The sequence below is a fragment of the Oncorhynchus clarkii genome, chromosome 5 (genome assembly GCF_045791955.1).
Source record: "Oncorhynchus clarkii lewisi isolate Uvic-CL-2024 chromosome 5, UVic_Ocla_1.0, whole genome shotgun sequence".
NCBI classification, from domain to species: Eukaryota; Metazoa; Chordata; class Actinopteri; order Salmoniformes; family Salmonidae; genus Oncorhynchus; species Oncorhynchus clarkii.
In genome coordinates, this window is record NC_092151.1 from 88,978,696 (window position 1) to 88,997,606 (window position 18,911).

The 18,911-nt window shown below is 44.4% G+C and overlaps 2 protein-coding genes across 2 annotated transcripts in view; one reads left to right on the forward strand and one right to left on the reverse strand.

Annotated features, from left to right (window-relative positions):
• Positions 1 to 7,206, forward strand: part of LOC139409788 (receptor-type tyrosine-protein phosphatase C-like) — a 41,186-nt gene extending 33,980 nt beyond the window's left edge. Inside the window, exons 12-13 of the mRNA XM_071155166.1 lie at positions 6,804 to 6,885; positions 7,065 to 7,206. Of these exons, the coding sequence (XP_071011267.1) occupies positions 6,804 to 6,885; positions 7,065 to 7,088 (106 nt within the window). The 3' untranslated portion in view covers positions 7,089 to 7,206. The remainder of the gene's footprint in view (positions 1 to 6,803; positions 6,886 to 7,064) is intronic.
• A 10,251-nt stretch (positions 7,207 to 17,457) lies between these two features.
• On the reverse strand, positions 17,458 to 18,651 carry LOC139409790 (uncharacterized protein DKFZp434B061-like). The gene has a single exon (XM_071155167.1). It carries the CDS (start codon positions 18,649 to 18,651, stop codon positions 17,458 to 17,460), a length of 1,194 nt encoding a protein of 397 aa, XP_071011268.1.
• Positions 18,652 to 18,911: the final 260 nt, after the last annotated feature.

Below are 18,911 nucleotides of genomic sequence, written 5' to 3' on the forward strand. Positions count from 1 at the left end.
TACTGTACTGACCTCTCGTCCTCGGTCTCTGCATTAATCCCCCATTACAGAAAATACACTATTTCCCTTGATCGTTGGTACTGTACTGACCTCTCGTCCTCGGTCTCTGCATTAATCCCCTATTACAGAAAATACACTATTTCCCTTGATCGTTGGTACTGTACTGACCTCTCGTCCTCGGTCTTTGCATTAATCCCCCATTACAGAAAATACACTATTTCCCTTGATCGTTGGTACTGTACTGACCTCTCGTCCTCGGTCTCTGCATTAATCCCCTATTACAGAAAATACACTATTTCCCTTGATCGTTGGTACTGTACTGACCTCTCGTCCTCGGTCTCTGCATTAATCACCCATTACAGAAAATACACTATTTCCCTTGATCGTTGGTACTGTACTGACCTCTCGTCCTCGGTCTCTGCATTAATCCCCCATTACAGAAAATACACTATTTCCCTTGATCGTTGGTTCTGTACTGACCTCTCGTCCTCGGTCTCTGCATTAATCCCCTATTACAGAAAATACACTATTTCCCTTGATCGTTGGTTCTGTACTGACCTCTCGTCCTTGGTCTCTGCATTAATCCCCCATTACAGAAAATACACTATTTCCCTTGATCGTTGGTACTGTACTGACCTCTCGTCCTCGGTCTCTGCATTAATCCCCCATTACAGAAAATACACTATTTCCCTTGATCGTTGGTACTGTACTGACCTCTCGTCCTCGGTCTCTGCATTAATCCCCCATTACAGAAAATACACTATTTCCCTTGATCGTTGGTACTGTACTGACCTCTCGTCCTCGGGCTCTGCATTAATCCCCCATTACAGAAAATACACTATTTCCCTTGATCGTTGGTACTGTACTGACCTCTCGTCCTCGGTCTCTGCATTAATCCCCTATTACAGAAAATACACTATTTCCCTTGATCGTTGGTACTGTACTGACCTCTCGTCCTCGGTCTCTGCATTAATCCCCCATTACAGAAAATACACTATTTCCCTTGATCGTTGGTACTGTACTGACCTCTCGTCCTCGGTCTCTGCATTAATCCCCCATTACAGAAAATACACTATTTCCCTTGATCGTTGGTACTGTACTGACCTCTCGTCCTCGGTCTCTGCATTAATCCCCCATTACAGAAAATACACTATTTCCCTTGATCGTTGGTACTGTACTGACCTATCGTCCTCGTTCTCTGCATTAATCCCCCATTACAGAAAATACACTATTTCCCTTGATCGTTGGTTCTGTACTGACCTCTCGTCCTCGGTCTCTGCATTAATCCCCTATTACAGAAAATACACTATTTTCCTTGATCGTTGGTACTGTACTGACCTCTCGTCCTTGGTCTCTGCATTAATCCCCTATTACAGAAAACACACTATTTCCCTTGATCGTTGGTACTGTACTGACCTCTCGTCCTCGGTCTCTGCATTAATCCCCTATTACAGAAAACACACTATTTCCCTTGATCGTTGGTTCTGTACTGACCTCTCGTCCTCGGTCTCTGCATTAATCCCCCATTACAGAAAATACACTATTTCCCTTGATCGTTGGTACTGTACTGACCTCTCGTCCTTGGTCTCTGCATTAATCCCCCATTACAGAAAATACACTATTTCCCTTGATCGTTGGTACTGTACTGACCTCTCGTCCTTGGTCTCTGCATTAATCCCCTATTACAGAAAATACACTATTTCCCTTGATCGTTGGTACTGTACTGACCTGTCGTCCTTGGTCTCTGCATTAATCCCCCATTACAGAAAATACACTATTTCCCTTGATCGTTGTTACTGTACTGACCTCTCGTCCTTGGTCTCTGCATTAATCCCCTATTACAGAAAATACACTATTTCCCTTGATCGTTGGTACTGTACTGACCTGTCGTCCTTGGTCTCTGCATTAATCCCCCATTACAGAAAATACACTATTTCCCTTGATCGTTGGTACTGTACTGACCTCTCGTCCTCGGTCTCTGCTTTAATCCCCTATTACAGAAAATACACTATTTCCCTTGATCGTTGGTACTGTACTGACCTCTCGTCCTCGGTCTCTGCATTAATCCCCTATTACAGAAAATACACTATTTCCCTTGATCGTTGGTACTGTACTGACCTCTCGTCCTCGGTCTCTGCATTAATCCCCTATTACAGAAAATACACTATTTCCCTTGATCGTTGGTACTGTACTGACCTGTCGTCCTTGGTCTCTGCATTAATCCCCCATTACAGAAAATACACTATTTCCCTTGATCGTTGGTACTGTACTGACCTCTCGTCCTTGGTCTCTGCATTAATCCCCTATTACAGAAAATACACTATTTCCCTTGATCGTTGGTACTGTACTGACCTCTCGTCCTTGGTCTCTGCATTAATCCCCCATTACAGAAAATACACTATTTCCCTTGATCGTTGGTACTGTACTGACCTCTCGTCCTCGGTCTCTGCATTAATCCCCTATTACAGAAAATACACTATTTCCCTTGATCGTTGGTACTGTACTGACCTCTCGTCCTCGGTCTCTGCATTAATCCCCTATTACAGAAAATACACTATTTCCCTTGATCGTTGGTACTGTACTGACCTGTCGTCCTTGGTCTCTGCATTAATCCCCCATTACAGAAAATACACTATTTCCCTTGATCGTTGGTACTGCACTGACCTCTCGTCCTTGGTCTCTGCATTAATCCCCTATTACAGAAAATACACTATTTCCCTTGATCAATGGTACTGTACTGACCTCTCGTCCTTGGTCTCTGCATTAATCCCCCATTACAGAAAATACACTATTTCCCTTGATCGTTGGTACTGTACTGACCTCTCGTCCTCGGTCTCTGCATTAATCCCCTATTACAGAAAATACACTATTTCCCTTGATCGTTGGTACTGTACTGACCTCTCGTCCTCGGTCTCTGCATTAATCCCCCATTACAGAAAATACACTATTTCCCTTGATCGTTGGTTCTGTACTGACCTCTCGTCCTCGGTCTCTGCATTAATCCCCCATTACAGAAAATACACTATTTCCCTTGATCGTTGGTACTGTACTGACCTCTCGTCCTCGGTCTCTGCATTAATCCCCCATTACAGAAAATACACTATTTCCCTTGATCGTTGGTACTGTACTGACCTCTCGTCCTCGGTCTCTGCATTAATCCCCCATTACAGAAAATACACTATTTCCCTTGATCGTTGGTTCTGTACTGACCTCTCGTCCTCGGTCTCCGCGTTGTGTATTTATCTCCAAAATGTTCTTACACTCCCCCAGACCATTTTTAAAAAGAAATATACTTCAAATGTCTTCTTAGAAAACAATAAAAACAGGAAAAAAAGACATAAAAAAACATTAGCAGTAATTATCATTCACATTAAACACCTTCCATTTCTATAAAACACAAAGGGCATATTGTACTTGCTGTTACAATAAGATATAGATTTAAAACAAAGTCAGGTAAGCCACTGTGTCGAACCACCTCTGCTCTAAACCTTTCTTCAAATTCAACAAACGATTCTTTCGGTTTTTGAACACATTTGGTTCCCTCCCCAATTGGTGGTTGCATTGGTCAGACCCTTAAGGAAAACATTGTGGTAAACCGTGGGGTGTTGGGTTGAGCGTGCAGAGATTGACACAGAGACAGGGAGGCTTTAGTCCGCAAAAACAACTTTACTCAGACAGTAAATAAATATATCAAAGAAATCACTTAGGTTTAGCTCGGTCCGTCTTCTCTCTTTTGCTTGGTGTCGGTCTCTCCCCCCCCTTCTCCCTCACGGTGTGCCATCGTGCTCCTTTTATTTGGCCTCCACGGCTGGTTGGCCCTTTCCTCTAATTACCTCCACTTGGAACTGTCCGAGTCGGGGTGCCCAGCTCCTGTATCCCCAGCAGAGGGAGCCAACGTTGCCTCACGTACCTCCCCTCTATTACCATCCGCTAGTCACCGCTGTCAGTATCTGTTGATTCAAAGTGCTGACCAGATGCTTGAAACCTGATCTGCCTTCCACAACTCAGCCTGAGGATAGATTGAGGGAACAAATGATCCGCAGATGGGGGTCAAGTTTGTTTTCGCCCCCCTTGTCTGTAATTGTTGAATTTCTTCTGTCAAGGTTTTGATCTGTTCACCAAGAGCTTTCAAACTATCTGTATCTCTCTTCAATGTCCTGTCATGATTGTCCAGAAATCATTTCTCATCCCATTTTCTTACTTTGGCTAAAACAGTTAAAGACCATCTTGTTTTTGTCAGACATTTAGACATCCTCTGAATTTTCCCCCAAGCTTTTTGTGTATCAGACAGATTTAATATTCCATCTTTGTCAACAATGAAGGAATATTTCTTTATTATCTCTTGCCTACACTTCTCTACTTTGAAATGGTTCTTCATATCACAAGACAGTAAGTGGTTTTCTCACTTTACAATGACATTATATTAACTTCAAAAGCTGTATAATATATATATCTCTATGTTTATATATTTAGTTAACCCCAAAATGTAACCCCTTTTAAGGACTCAAACCTCTTCTAGAACCCAACATGTTTCTGTAGGGCTTGGCTACCCATAAAAATGTGTGTTCACTTCAAAAAGCTTCTTGAAGGCCTACATTAACCACACCTGTAAAAATTGCTACTCAACGAGCAACTCACTTCTACGCGACAAGAAGGTTTCACCAGTTAAGAAAAGACTCTAACCTTTTAATAGAGGACTTGAACCCCTATAATAGAGAACAAAGACAAAGGCCTCAAACCTTTTCATAGAGAACAAAGGAAGTCTGTAATGGAACTCGACCCCTTGTACATAACGGATACATATCACTCATTGCACACACTAATTTTAACCTGATTTGGTTATTTTAAAATAGACTCACTCCTGCACTTATGCCATTAATCAGGAGATTAAGAGTTTACTCCCCAAAGTGGGTTGCGCTCAGTATTCTCTCTTTTTTCTGGATCAACACAAAGTTGATACGTTTTTCTTGTTTTTGTTGAGATCAATTCATCCGGATCACGGCACCAAATGTTAGCAGTTCGTGTTATTCTTTAATAATACAGACCTCAAAGCAAATCAGGGGGAGGAAAATAGGTTTATTCAAATAGGACAAATCATGATTGGAAGTAGATGACCATTCTCCCCTGTCCTCAGTGGTGCTCTCCTGTGATTCTCTCCTGTGATTCTCTCCTGTGATTCTCTCCAGTGATTCTCTCCAGTGATTCTCTCCTGTGATTCTCTCCTGTGATTCTCTCCTGTGATTCTCTCCTGTGATTCCCTCCTGTGATTCTCTCCTGTGATTCTCTCCTGTGATTCTCTCCTGTGATTCTCTCCTGTGATTCTCTCCTGTGATTCTCTCCTGTGATTCTCTCCAGTGATTCTCTCCTGTGATTCTCTCCTGTGATTCTCTCCTGTGATTCTCTCCAGTGATTCTCTCCAGTGATTCTCTCCAGTGATTCTCTCCAGTGATTCTCTCCTGTGATTCTCTCCAGTGATTCTCTCCTGTGATTCTCTCCTGTGATTCTCTCCTGTGATTCTCTCCTGTGATTCTCTCCAGTGATTCTCTCCTGTGATTCTCTCCTGTGATTCTCTCCAGTGATTCTCTCCAGTGATTCTCTCCTGTGATTCTCTCCAGTGATTCTCTCCTGTGATTCTCTCCAGTGATTCTCTCCAGTGATGCTCTCCTGTGATGCACTCCTGTGATTCTCTCCTGTGATTCTCTCCTGTGATTCTCTCCTGTGATTCTCTCCAGTGATTCTCTCCAGTGATTCTCTCCTGTGATTCCCCCCTGTGATTCCCCCCTATGATTCCCTCCTGTGATTCTCTCCAGTGATTCTCTCCAGTGATTCTCTCCTGTGATCCTCTTCTGTGATTCTCTCCTGTGATTTTCTCCTGTGATTCTCTCCAGTGATTCTCTCCTGTGATTCTCTCCAGTGAACAAAGGAACAGGATGTAGTTTATAACCCAGCCGTGTGGTTGACCAATTAGAATAACTTGCAATAAAACTGGGCCAACGTACAAACAACAAGTATCCTATTTCAGAGTCAATATATAGACAGATTCCTGCCATGTCTCTGCATTAATCCCCCATTACAGAAAATACACTATTTCCCTTGATCGTTGGTTCTGTACTGACCTCTCGTCCTTGGTCTCTGCATTAATCCCCCATTACAGAAAACACACTATTTCCCTTGATCGTTGGTACTGTACTGACCTCTCGTCCTTGGTCTCTGCATTAATCCCCTATTACAGAAAATACACTATTTCCCTTGATCGTTGGTACTGTACTGACCTCTCGTCCTTGGTCTCTGCATTAATCCCCCATTACAGAAAATACACTATTTCCCTTGATCGTTGGTACTGTACTGACCTCTCGTCCTCGGTCTCTGCATTAATCCCCTATTACAGAAAACACACTATTTCCCTTGATCGTTGGTACTGTACTGACCTCTCGTCCTTGGTCTCTGCATTAATCCCCCATTACAGAAAACACACTATTTCCCTTGATCGTTGGTACTGTACTGACCTCTCGTCCTCGGTCTCTGCATTAATGCCCCATTACAGAAAATACACTATTTCCCTTGATCGTTGGTACTGTACTGACCTCTCGTCCTTGGTCTCTGCATTAATCCCCCATTACAGAAAATACACTATTTCCCTTGATCGTTGGTACTGTACTGACCTCTCGTCCTCGGTCTCTGCGTTGTGTATTTATCTCCAAAGTATTATTCTAATAATGACGGGAATTGTGACTGTGATTGTTGTGTAAATATTGCATCTTTGATTTAAGTTGTCTTTTCTGTGTAACCCTCTTTTCTTTCAGCACAACATCTGAGACAAATACAACTGTCATGTTCATTAGTGGAACAGTTCCCTTGCCTCGAGGATTCAGAGGGGTAAAAACTGTAAGTTAGGTTTCCATTTTGAAACTCACTGTATTATCTTTCATGCATGAGCTCTGCTATTTCCACCAAAATGGTGCCCTTGAAGGTGTAATACCTTTGGATTGGTTTGACCAAATCCTAGCCATATTGAACACAGGGGTCTTTAAACAAAAATAATAACACAGACTTTTATGTTCAAGGATGCTTGGTACACCCTTAGATGATGCCACTTCTACTGGTTTCCTTGAGGAACGCCTCAGGAACCTGAGAAAGAGGCGTCGGAGACCAGGACGGCTCAACTCTACATCTGCAGCCGCTGAAGATATAACAGACAAAGCAGGAATCCTGTATTGCCAATGATATTAGGCCACATTTTAGTTTGATGGTTTCCTAGATGGTCTACTGTATTTCAGACATCAGATGCAACTTTGTTGATATACACAACTCACTATATTTAGGGAAAGAGGGATTTCCCAGGTGAAATCTTGATATGACATACTTTTTGCCAGTGGCGACCCGTCATTCAGGGCAGGTGGAGCAGAGTCCCACCTGTTTTGAGTCACACATTTCTAGCTAAAACACATAACATACATATTCGTTTTTTTTGGGGGGGGGGGGGGGGGCCTGTTTTGCATGTTATTTTGCCATTAATATGTGTCACATTTCAGTTCGCAAACAATGTAAAAAAATCATTGAATTAATAAAGCCGCAGACAAACATGGTCTCTTTTTTGATTTCTTGAGTAAGGCAGCTCCAAAATGCATGTGTTTCAGCCTAGCTCAGTGCTTTCTGTGGTGGTGGGGCAGCCAGCGGAAAATACGGAGCGTAGGGGTTGGCTATATTCTCTAGTTGCACCGTGATTGGCTCAGTGTTCTGTCACTCATGGGGACACTAAAGTCACTGCAAAATCTAAGGGTAGCGCTGGAAAATTCAAGCCCCTTGGATGCTGCCATAGAAATCAAATCAAATCAAATTTTATTTGTCACATACACATGGTTAGCAGATGTTAATGCGAGTGTAGCGAAATGCTTGTGCTTCTAGTTCCGACAATGCAGTAATAACAAGTAATCTAACTAACAATTCCAAAACTACTGTCTTGTACACAGTGTAAGGGGATAAAGAATATGTACATAAGGATATATGAATGAGTGATGGTACAGAGCAGCATAGGCAAGATACAGTAGATGGTATCGGGTACAGTATGTACAAATGAGATGAGTATGTAAACAAAGTGGCATAGTATAGTATAAAGTGGCTAGTGATACATGTATTACATAAGGATACCGTCGATGATATAGAGTACAGTATATACGTATGCATATGAGATGAATAATGTAGGGTAAGTAACATTTATATAAGGTAGCATTGTTTAAAGTGGCTAGTGATATATTTACATCATTTCCCATCAATTCCCATTATTAAAGTGGCTGGAGTTGAGTCAGTGTCAGTGTGTTGGCAGCAGCCACTCAGTGTTAGTGGTGGCTGTTTAACAGTCTGATGGCCTTGAGATAGAAGCTGTTTTTCAGTCTCTCGGTCCCAGCTTTGATGCACCTGTACTGACCTCGCCTTCTGGATGATAGCGGGGTGAACAGGCAGTGGCTCGGGTGGTTGATGTCCTTGATGATCTTTATGGCCTTCCTGTGACATCGGGTGGTGTAGGTGTCCTGGAGGGCAGGTAGTTTGCCCCCGGTGATGCGTTGTGCAGACCTCACTACCCTCTGGAGAGCCTTACGGTTGAGGGCGGTGCAGTTGCCATACCAGGCGGTGATACAGCCCGCCAGGATGCTCTCGATTGTGCATCTGTAGAAGTTTGTGAGTGCTTTTGGTGACAAGCCGAATTTCTTCAGCCTCCTGAGGTTGAAGAGGCGCTGCTGCGCCTTCTTCACGATGCTGTCTGTGTGAGTGGACCAATTCAGTTTGTCTGTGATGTGTATGCCGAGGAACTTAAAACTTGCTACCCTCTCCACTACTGTTCCATCGATGTGGATAGGGGGGTGTTCCCTCTGCTGTTTCCTGAAGTCCACAATCATCTCCTTAGTTTTGTTGACGTTGAGTGTGAGGTTGTTTTCCTGACACCACACTCCGAGGGCCCTCACCTCCTCCCTGTAGGCCGTCTCATCGTTGTTGGTAATCAAGCCTACCACTGTTGTGTCGTCCGCAAACTTGATGATTGAGTTGGAGGCGTGCGTGGCCACGCAGTCGTGGGTGAACAGGGAGTACAGGAGAGGGCTCAGAACGCAACCTTGTGGGGCCCCAGTGTTGAGGATCAGCGGGGAGGAGATGTTGTTGCCTACCCTCACCACCTGGGGGCGGCCCGTCAGGAAGTCCAGTACCCAGTTGCACAGGGCGGGGTCGAGACCCAGGGTCTCGAGCTTGATGACGAGCTTGGAGGGTACTATGGTGTTGAATGCCGAGCTGTAGTCGATGAACAGCATTCTCACATAGGTATTCCTCTTGTCCAGATGGGTTAGGGCAGTGTGCAGTGTGGTTGAGATTGCATCGTCTGTGGACCTATTTGGGCGGTAAGCAAATTGGAGTGGGTCTAGGGTGTCAGGTAGGGTGGAGGTGATATGGTCCTTGACTAGTCTCTCAAAGCACTTCATGATGACGGATGTGAGTGCTACGGGGCGGTAGTCATTTAGCTCAGTTACCTTAGCTTTCTTGGGAACAGGAACAATGGTGGCCCTCTTGAAGCATGTGGGAACAGCAGACTGGTATAGGGATTGATTGAATATGTCCGTAAACACACCGGCCAGCTGGTCTGCGCATGCTCTGAGGGCGCGGCTGGGGATGCCATCTGGGCCTGCAGCCTTGCGAGGGTTAACACGTTTAAATGTCTTACTCACCTCGGCTGCAGTGAAGGAGAGACCGCATGTTTTCGTTGCAGGCCGTGTCAGTGGCACTGTATTGTCCTCAAAGCGGGCAAAAAAGTTATTTAGTCTGCCTGGGAGCAAGACATCCTGGTCCGTGACTGGGCTGGGTTTCTTCCTGTAGTCCGTGATTGACTGTAGACCCTGCCACATGCCTCTTGTGTCTGAGCCGTTGAATTGAGATTCTACTTTGTCTCTGTACTGGCGCTTAGCTTGTTTGATAGCCTTGCGGAGGGAATAGCTGCACTGTTTGTATTCGGTCATGTTACCAGACACCTTGCCCTGATTAAAAGCAGTGGTTCGCGCTTTCAGTTTCACACGAATGCTGCCATCAATCCACGGTTTCTGGTTAGGGAATGTTTTAATCGTTGCTATGGGAACGACATCTTCAACGCACGTTCTAATGAACTCGCACACCGAATCAGCGTATTCGTCAATGTTGTTATCTGACGCAATACGAAACATCTCCCAGTCCACGTGATGGAAGCAGTCTTGGAGTGTGGAGTCAGCTTGGTCGGACCAGCGTTGGACAGACCTCAGCGTGGGAGCCTCTTGTTTTAGTTTCTGTCTGTAGGCAGGGATCAACAAAATGGAGTCGTGGTCAGCTTTTCCGAAAGGGGGGCGGGGCAGGGCCTTATATGCGTCGCGGAAGTTAGAGTAACAATGGTCCAAGGTCTTTCCTCCCCTGGTTGCGCAATCGATATGCTGATAAAATTTGGGGAGTCTTGTTTTCAGATTAGCCTTGTTAAAATCCCCAGCTACAATGAATGCAGCCTCCGGATAAATTGTTTCCAGTTTGCAGAGGGTTAAATAAAGTTCGTTCAGAGCCATCGATGTGTCTGCTTGGGGGGGGATATATACGGCTGTGATTATAATCGAAGAGAATTCTCTTGGTAGATAATGCGGTCTACATTTGATTGTGAGGAATTCTAAATCAGGTGAACAGAAGGATTTGAGTTCCTGTATGTTTCTTTCATCGCACCATGTCACGTTAGTCATAAGGCATACGCCCCCGCCCCTCTTTTTACCAGAAAGATGTTTTTTCCTGTCTGCGCGATGCGTGGAGAAACCTGTTGGCTGCACCGCTTCGGATAGCGTCTCTCCAGTAAGCCACGTTTCCGTGAAGCAAAGAACGTTACAGTCTCTGATGTCCCTCTGGAATGCTACCCTTGCTCGGATTTCATCAACCTTGTTGTCAAGAGACTGGACATTGGCAAGAAGAATGCTAGGGAGTGGTGTGCGCTGTGCCCGTCTCCGGAGTCTGACCAGAAGACCGCCTCGTTTCCCTCTCTTTCGGAGTCGTTTTTTTGGGTCGCTGCATAGGATCCACTCCGTTGTCCTGTTTGTAAGGCAGGACACAGGATCCGCGTCGCGAAAAACATATTCTTGGTCGTACTGATGGTGAGTTGATGCTGATCTTATATTCAGTAGTTCTTCTCGACTGTATGTAATGAAACCTAAGATGACCTGGGGTACTAATGTAAGAAATAACACGTAAAAAAACAAAAAACTGCATAGTTTCCTAGGAACTCGAAGCGAGGCGGCCATCTCTGTCGGCGCCGGAAGTAGTACATAAAACTTACATTTTACATTAGAAGTGCCCGTCCAAGAAGGTTCAGGGTCATTGGCTACAGATACAATGATGTCAAATCATGTTATATGTACAGTACCTTTGATTGGACTGATCATGTCAACATCATACTTTCAAAATCTTGGCTAGCAGTCATCATCATGAATTAAGTCAACAATCTGCTGGCAAATCCTTTTCAATCCTTGTCATATGAAGATAAATTATAGATCAAACGTATCGGTGCTCATCGGCCTTTGGACATAAACATTACACAACAAGTTGGAAATCGCTAATTCAACAATGACTGGTTTGGAAAGAATCAGTGGCTAACTGCAAACATTGCAAAGCAATCACTAGCCCGAGTGGGTTCATGGTCCCAATTCTGGGTTTAAGGGTCTCTTTTCCAAGCTTAAAATTATAAACATTCAACATTGGCCATGCTGTGAATTCAGCATGATTTCTGCCACGTTCAAAACAACTGTTAACTCGGAACTGGCAAATCTATCTTCAATGAGTTCAAGACAACTGGGAATCTCGGGGAAAAACAAGCTCAGACTGGGAAAATATGTTTTGAACGGTCATACATCTCAGAATTGTAAGTCGGGAACTTGGGCCTCTTTCTAGAGCTATGACCTGAAGATCACTGACGTCATCATGATTCAACCTTGTTTTTTTCCGAGTTCCCAGTTGTCTTGAAAGCACTATAAATCCAGAGAATGACAGACTTTGATGACAAAGTTTGATGAAATAATTTGCCCACAAAGGACATAGTTTATACGTCTCAATTGTCAGTAGAAACCAAATTTATTTAAGCAAGTCAGCCATATCAGCATTGTTTTTTTTAAAGGTTGAAAATGAGGCTAAATGAACTGTTTCGCTGCCAGACAAGGCTCTGCTGATAGCCAGGTAAGGTGTTGGGTCTGCTGTTGGGACAGCTTTATGTAGGCCCTAACAGATTGTGGGCACAGTTTGTCACCATTATAGTGCAATGAATGTATTGTTTAGTGTTGTGTTGTGTTGTGGCTTTGCTGGCATGCATCCTGAACATTTATTTTAGCCTCTGAGTATAGATGTGAAATATTAAGTATGTCTTAAACGGGTAACATTGCTGCTGTGAGATGCATGACATGAGAAATACCGGGAGGTCCTAAACGGGTCATATTTTGGTTGGATTTGAGTTATAAGGACGTCAGAAATAAGCTGTCTTAATCAGGTCGGATTCTGGTTGCATATGAATGTTTTTTAGACGTTTCCTAGAAGGTGTCATGTTTCTGACAGGTGTATTAAATTGAGCACACAGCCATGCAATCTCCATAGGCTAACATTGGCAGTAGAATGGCCTTACTGAAGAGCTCAGTAACTTTCAACGTGGCACCGTCATAGGATGCCACCTTTCCAACAAGTCAGTTTGTCAAATTTCTGCCCTGCTAGAGCTGCCCCGGTCAACTGTAATTGCTGTTGGGAAGTGGAAACGTCTAGGAGCAACGACGGCTCAGCCACGATGTGGTAGGCCACACAAGCTCACAGAATGTGACCGCTGAGTGCTGAAACGCGTAGTGTATAAAAATCGTCTGTCTTCGGGTGCAACACTCAATACCAAGTTCCAAACTGGAGCAGTGGAAACATTCTCTGTAGTGATGAATCACGCTTCACCATCTGGGTGAAGGACGAATCTGGGTTTTGCGGATGCCAGGAGAATGTCATCTGCCCCAATTCATAGTGCCAACTGTAAAGTTTGGCGGAGGAGGAAAATGGTCTGGGGCTGTTTTTCATGGTTCGGGCTAGGCCCTTTAGTTCCAGTGAAGGAAAATGTTAACAGGCCTAATCGGTTAACATCAGTGTCCAACCTCACTAATGTTCTTGGGCTGAATGGAAGCAATTAGTCTTGTGTGGCTCAGTTGGTAGAGCATGGCGCTTGCAACACCTGGGTTGTGGGTTTGAGTCCCATGGGAGACCAGTACGAAAATGTATGCACTAAGAGCGTCTGCTAGGATGTAAAAGTCCCCGCAGCAATGTTCCAACATCTAGTGGAAAGCCTTCTCAGAAGAGTGGAAACTGTTATAGCAGCAATGTTCCAACATCTAGTGGAAAGCCTTCCCAGAAGAGTGGAAGCTGTTATAGCAGCAATGTTCCAACATCTAGTGGAAAGCCTTCCCAGAAAAGTGGAAGCTGTTATAGCAGCAAAGGAGGGACCAACGCCATGTTAATGCCCGTGATTTTGGAATAAGCTGTTCGACAAGCAAGTGTCCACATCATTTTCAAAATCAACCAAAATCTGACCGTCGTCTGGAAAAGACATCATTATGACGAACTGTGCCCGTTGGGAACGCAAAGCTGTTATTATAGGACCAGCATGGTACTGCTGTCTGTAGCTGGTGTCTGTGTGTGTTGCACTTTTTCTCTGAGTTGTAAAAGCAAGCAAAGCAGGAACTGGCTTCTCTTTATTTGATTGATGTGGCTGACGAGGTAACTGCTGTTTGACTTCACAGAAGAAAAAATATACATTAAATTATTGAACCATTGATTCTATTCTTGGATAATATAATGTAGAAATGTACACAAAGGTAATTATTTTTAATGCGTCACCTGAGGAGGATCAGATGGTGACAGAGTTCTCAGCAGGTCCAGGCAACCAGGGAAGACCAGTCTCATGGTGCTATGGCTATGGCAGTTACAACACTTTATTCTCTCTGTGAATTTATTTTAAGGCAGTTTGACAAACCTCTAAAGTTGATTGCCAAACTGTATCAATAGGCTTTTCTAGATGACACAAAACATGTCAAACTAAAATGTGAAGAAGACCTGGGAGACACTTTTTTTTTTTTTTAATTATTTTTATTTTACCCCCTTTTCTCCCCAATTTCGTGGTATCCAATTGTTAGTAGTTACTATCTTGTCTCATCGCTACAACTCCCGTACGGGCTCGGGAGAGACGAAGGTCGAAAGCCATAAGTCCTCCGAAACACAACCCAACCAAACCGCACTGCTTCTTAAAACAGTGCGCATCCAACCCGGAAGCCAGCCACACCAATGTGTCGGAGGAAACATCGTGCACCTGGCGACCTGGTTAGCGTGCACTGCTCCCGGCCCGCCACAGGAGTCGCTAGTGCTCGATGAGACATGTACACAGGGATATCACTACCGGACACACCCTCCCTAACCCAGACGACGCTAGGCCAATTGTGCGTCGCCCCGCGGACCTCCCTGTCGCGGCCGGCTGCGACAGAGCCTGGGTGAGAACCCAGAGTCTCTGGTGGCACAGCTGGCGCTGCAGTACAGCACCCTTAACCACTGTGCCACCCGGAAGGCCTTTTCTAGGGGACCACTGCGCCACCCTGGGAGACACTACTGATGATGATGAATGGATACAGTTGAAGTCAGAAGTTTACATACACCTTAGCCAAATACATTTAAACTCAGTTTTTCACAATTCCTGACATTTAATCTGAGTAAGAATTCCCTGTCTTACGTCAGGTAGGATCACCACTTAATTTTAAGAATGTGAAATGTCAGAATAATAGTAGAGAGAAGGATTTATTTCAGCTTTTATTTCGTTCATCACGTCCCCAGTGGCTCAGAAGTTTACATACACTAAATTAGTATTTGGTAGCATTGCCTTTAAATTGTTTAACTTGGGTCAAATGTTTCGGGTAGCCTTCCGCAAGCTTCCCACAATAAGTTGGGTGAATTCTGGCCCATTCCTCCTGACAGAGCTGGTGTAACTGAGTCAAGTTTGTAGGCCTCCTTGCTTGCACACGCTTTTCAGTTCTGCCCACAAATTTTCTGTAGGATTGAGGTCAGGGCTTTGTGATGGCCACTCCAATACCTTGACTTTGTTGTCATTATGCCATTTTGCCACAACTTTGGAAGTATGCTTGGGGTCATTGTCCATTTGGAAGACCCATTTGCAACCAAGCTTTAACTTCCTGACTGATGTCTTGAGCTGTTGCTTCAATATATCCACGTAATTTTCCTTTTCATGAAGCTATCTATTTTGTGAAGTGCACCAGTCCTTCCTGCAGTAAAGCACACCCACAACATGATGCAGCCACGCCTGTGCTTCACGGTTGGGATGGTGTTCTTCAGCTTGCAAGCTTCCCCCCTTTTTCCTCCAAACATAACGATGGTAATTATGGCCAAGCAGTTATATTTTTGTTTTATCAGACCAGAGGACAGTTCTCCAAAAAGTATGATCTTTATCCTCATGTGCAGTTGCAAACCATAGTCTGGCTTTTTTATGGCGGTTTTAGAGCAGTGGCTTCTTTCTTGCTGAGCGGCCTTTCGGGTTATGTCGATATAGGACTCGTTTTACTGTGGATATAGATACTTTTGTACATGTTTCCTCCAGCATCTTCACAAGGTCCTTTGCTGTTGTTCTGGGATTGATTTGCACTTTTCGCACCAAAGTACGTTCATCTCCAGGAGACAGAACGCGTCTCCTTCCTGAGCGGTATGACGGCTGCGTGGTCCCATGATGTTTATACTTGGGTACTATTGTTTGTACAGAACGTCCTTAGTAGATGTCTTAACCGACTTGCCAAAACTATAGTTTGTTAACAAGACATTTGTGCAGTGGTTGAAAAACGAGTTTTAATGACTCCAACCTGAGTGTATGTAAACTTCTGACTTCAACTGTAAATGACTGCAGTTTAACACCATCCATAGTATTTACTATATACCAGTGAAACTGAATATCATCACTCAGAAATGTAATTCCTCCGCTGGAGGTGTAACACACAATAAGGGGACATATTTGTATATGCTATGGTCTTGTGAAGGCTGGCTGAATTCTGGCAAAGAGTACGTTATTTTATCTCAGCATGTCTACAGATTCTCCCTTCTCCCTGTTTCTGTTGCTTGGAAATGTTGATTCTGGAGACTTATCAGAAGAAACTGTGTAGCCTAAAAGTTATAGCGGCTAAGAAACGCATCGCTATTCATTGGAATGTTGGTTATCCTCCCACAATGTCACAATGGATGGCAGAAATGTCAAGTTATGCATCACTAGACTGAGGGTACGCTGTGCAACTTTCATAAGGTCTGGGGTCCTCATATGGAATACTGTATGACAAAAGGGGTCTGTATTGAAAACGTTACATTTTTTGGTCTATCAGTTGCGAATAGATACTTTTTTCATGACACACGAGACACCTGTCTGATTTGCGCCTGTCTCAGTGGACTAGTCCCTTGGGGGCCACGTGGATGCCACGGTCCAAGATTATGTGGATTGTGCCTCAGATGAACAAGGCACATCTCTCTCCCGAATGCACTCTCTCTCTCTCGCCATTTTGTGGCTATTCATTGTTTCATAACTTCATTGCGTGCATTGTTTGCTGTGTCTATCAATTCCCCATTACACATATCAGTGATTCTCAAACTGTGGGGGGCTTTAGGGGTTTCCCCTCCACACCCCCCCCCCCCCCCCCCCAAAAAAAAAATTAAGCAACTCAATCCGGCTTTAAACTTACTTTCGGAAGTTGTAATAGTAGAATGCACTATGTGCAATTTCGAAATTGGGTATTGCATCATCAATTTCTACTTGTCATGTTAGTTATTACCGACCGTAGCGTTATTTATAACTTGTCAGAAATGTCCAGATGTCAGCTGATGTGTTTGGTTCAGGTTTTTTTTGTCACTCAAATATCACATGAATGCACATTAGACATGGCAAAATGTACAGAATTGCAAGAAAATTAGCTTTAAAACTACAACATTTTCTTAGCACCACATGACAAAATGTGTAGAATTGCAAGAACTAAGCTTTAAACCTGCAAAATTCCCTCCACAAACAAGAAGGGTGTGAACAATTAGTGTCATGAACAGTGCTTGTGCCCATAGAAAGAGAAGTGATGCATGCATGGGAGGCGCAGGATGTTCCCCAATGCTGCAAGGGGACCCTGCGTGAAAGAGCTTGGGAACTCCTGACATGTATCACCAGTAGAAAACTTAGATGTACTGTTAATTCCCATCATTTCTAATCTGCAGTGTTTGTTTGGTTGGATTTAATTTTGGTTAATACATTCAATATATTATTACTAGTAGTAATTTACAGTCCTCGTTGTCAGAGTGGACATGTGTTTTGCAGAAATCACAACCTATGCTACACTTGTCAGAAACAAGTTTTAGTTTATTTCATTCCATTTACGAGTTTTGTCAGTTTATTCGTTGTCTTTTGTTTGAAACTTTCCGGTCAATGTGGAGTAAGGACCCGTACGGGTCAATGTGGAGTAAGGACCCGTACGGGTCAATGTGGAGTAAGGACCCGTACGGGTCAATGTGGAGTAAGGACGCGTACGGGTCAATGTGGAGTAAGGACCCGTACGGGTCAATGTGGAGTAAGGACCCGTACGGGTCAATGTGGAGTAAGGACGCGTACGGGTCAATGTGGAGTAAGGACCCGTACGGGTCAATGTGGAGTAAGGACCCGTACGGGTCAATGTGGAGTAAGGACGCGTACGGGTCAATGTGGAGTAAGGACCCGTACGGGTCAATGTGGAGTAAGGACCCGTACGGGTCAATGTGGAGTAAGGACCCGTACGGGTCAATGTGGAGTAAGGACGCGTACGGGTCAATGTGGAGTAAGGACGCGTACGGGTCAATGTGGAGTAAGGACCCGTACGGGTCAATGTGGAGTAAGGACCCGTACGGGTCAATGTGGAGTAAGGACGCGTACGGGTCAATGTGGAGTAAGGACCCGTACGGGTCAATGTGGAGTAAGGACGCGTACGGGTCAATGTGGAGTAAGGACGCGTACGGGTCAATGTGGAGTAAGGACGCGTACGGGTCAATGTGGAGTAAGGACCCGTACGGGTCAATGTGGAGTAAGGACCCGTACGGGTTAATGTGGAGTAAGGACGCGTACGGGTCAATGTGGAGTAAGGACCCGTACGGGTCAATGTGGAGTAAGGACCCGTACGGGTCAATGTGGAGTAAGGACGCGTACGGGTCAATGTGGAGTAAGGACCCGTACGGGTCAATGTGGAGTAAGGACGCGTACGGGTCAATGTGGAGTAAGGACGCGTACGGGTCAATGTGGAGTAAGGACGCGTACGGGTCAATGTGGAGTAAGGACGCGTACGGGTCAATGTGGAGTAAGGACCCATACGGGTCAATGTGGAGTAAGGACCCGTACGGGTCAATGTGGAGTAAGGACGCGTACGGGTCAATGTGGAGTAAGGACGCGTACGGGTCAATGTGGAGTAAGGACGCGTACGGGTCAATGTGGAGTAAGGACCCGTACGGGTCAATGTGGAGTAAGGACCCATACGGGTCAATGTGGAGTAAGGACCCGTACGGTGCCTTGCAAAAGTATTCATCCCCCTTGGCGTCTTTCCTATTTTGTTGCATTACAGCCTGCAATTTAAATTGATTTAAATTGATTACATGTAATGGACATACACAAAATAGTCCAAATTTGTTTCAAAAAAATTCAAAAAAATTGAAAAGTGGTGCGTACATATGTATTCACCCCCTTTGCTATGAAGCCCCTAAATAAGATCTGGTGCAACCAATTACCTTCAGAACTTTGAACATCCCACAGAGCACCATTAAATCCATTATTAAAAAATTGAAAGAATATGGCACCGCAACAAACCTGCCAAGAGAGG

Bases quoted from the DNA above. Each gene is read 5' to 3' on its own strand.
- LOC139409790 (XM_071155167.1), bottom strand. From the start codon at position 18,651: ATGCAACAAAATAGGAAAGACGCCAAGGGGGATGAATACTTTTGCAAG.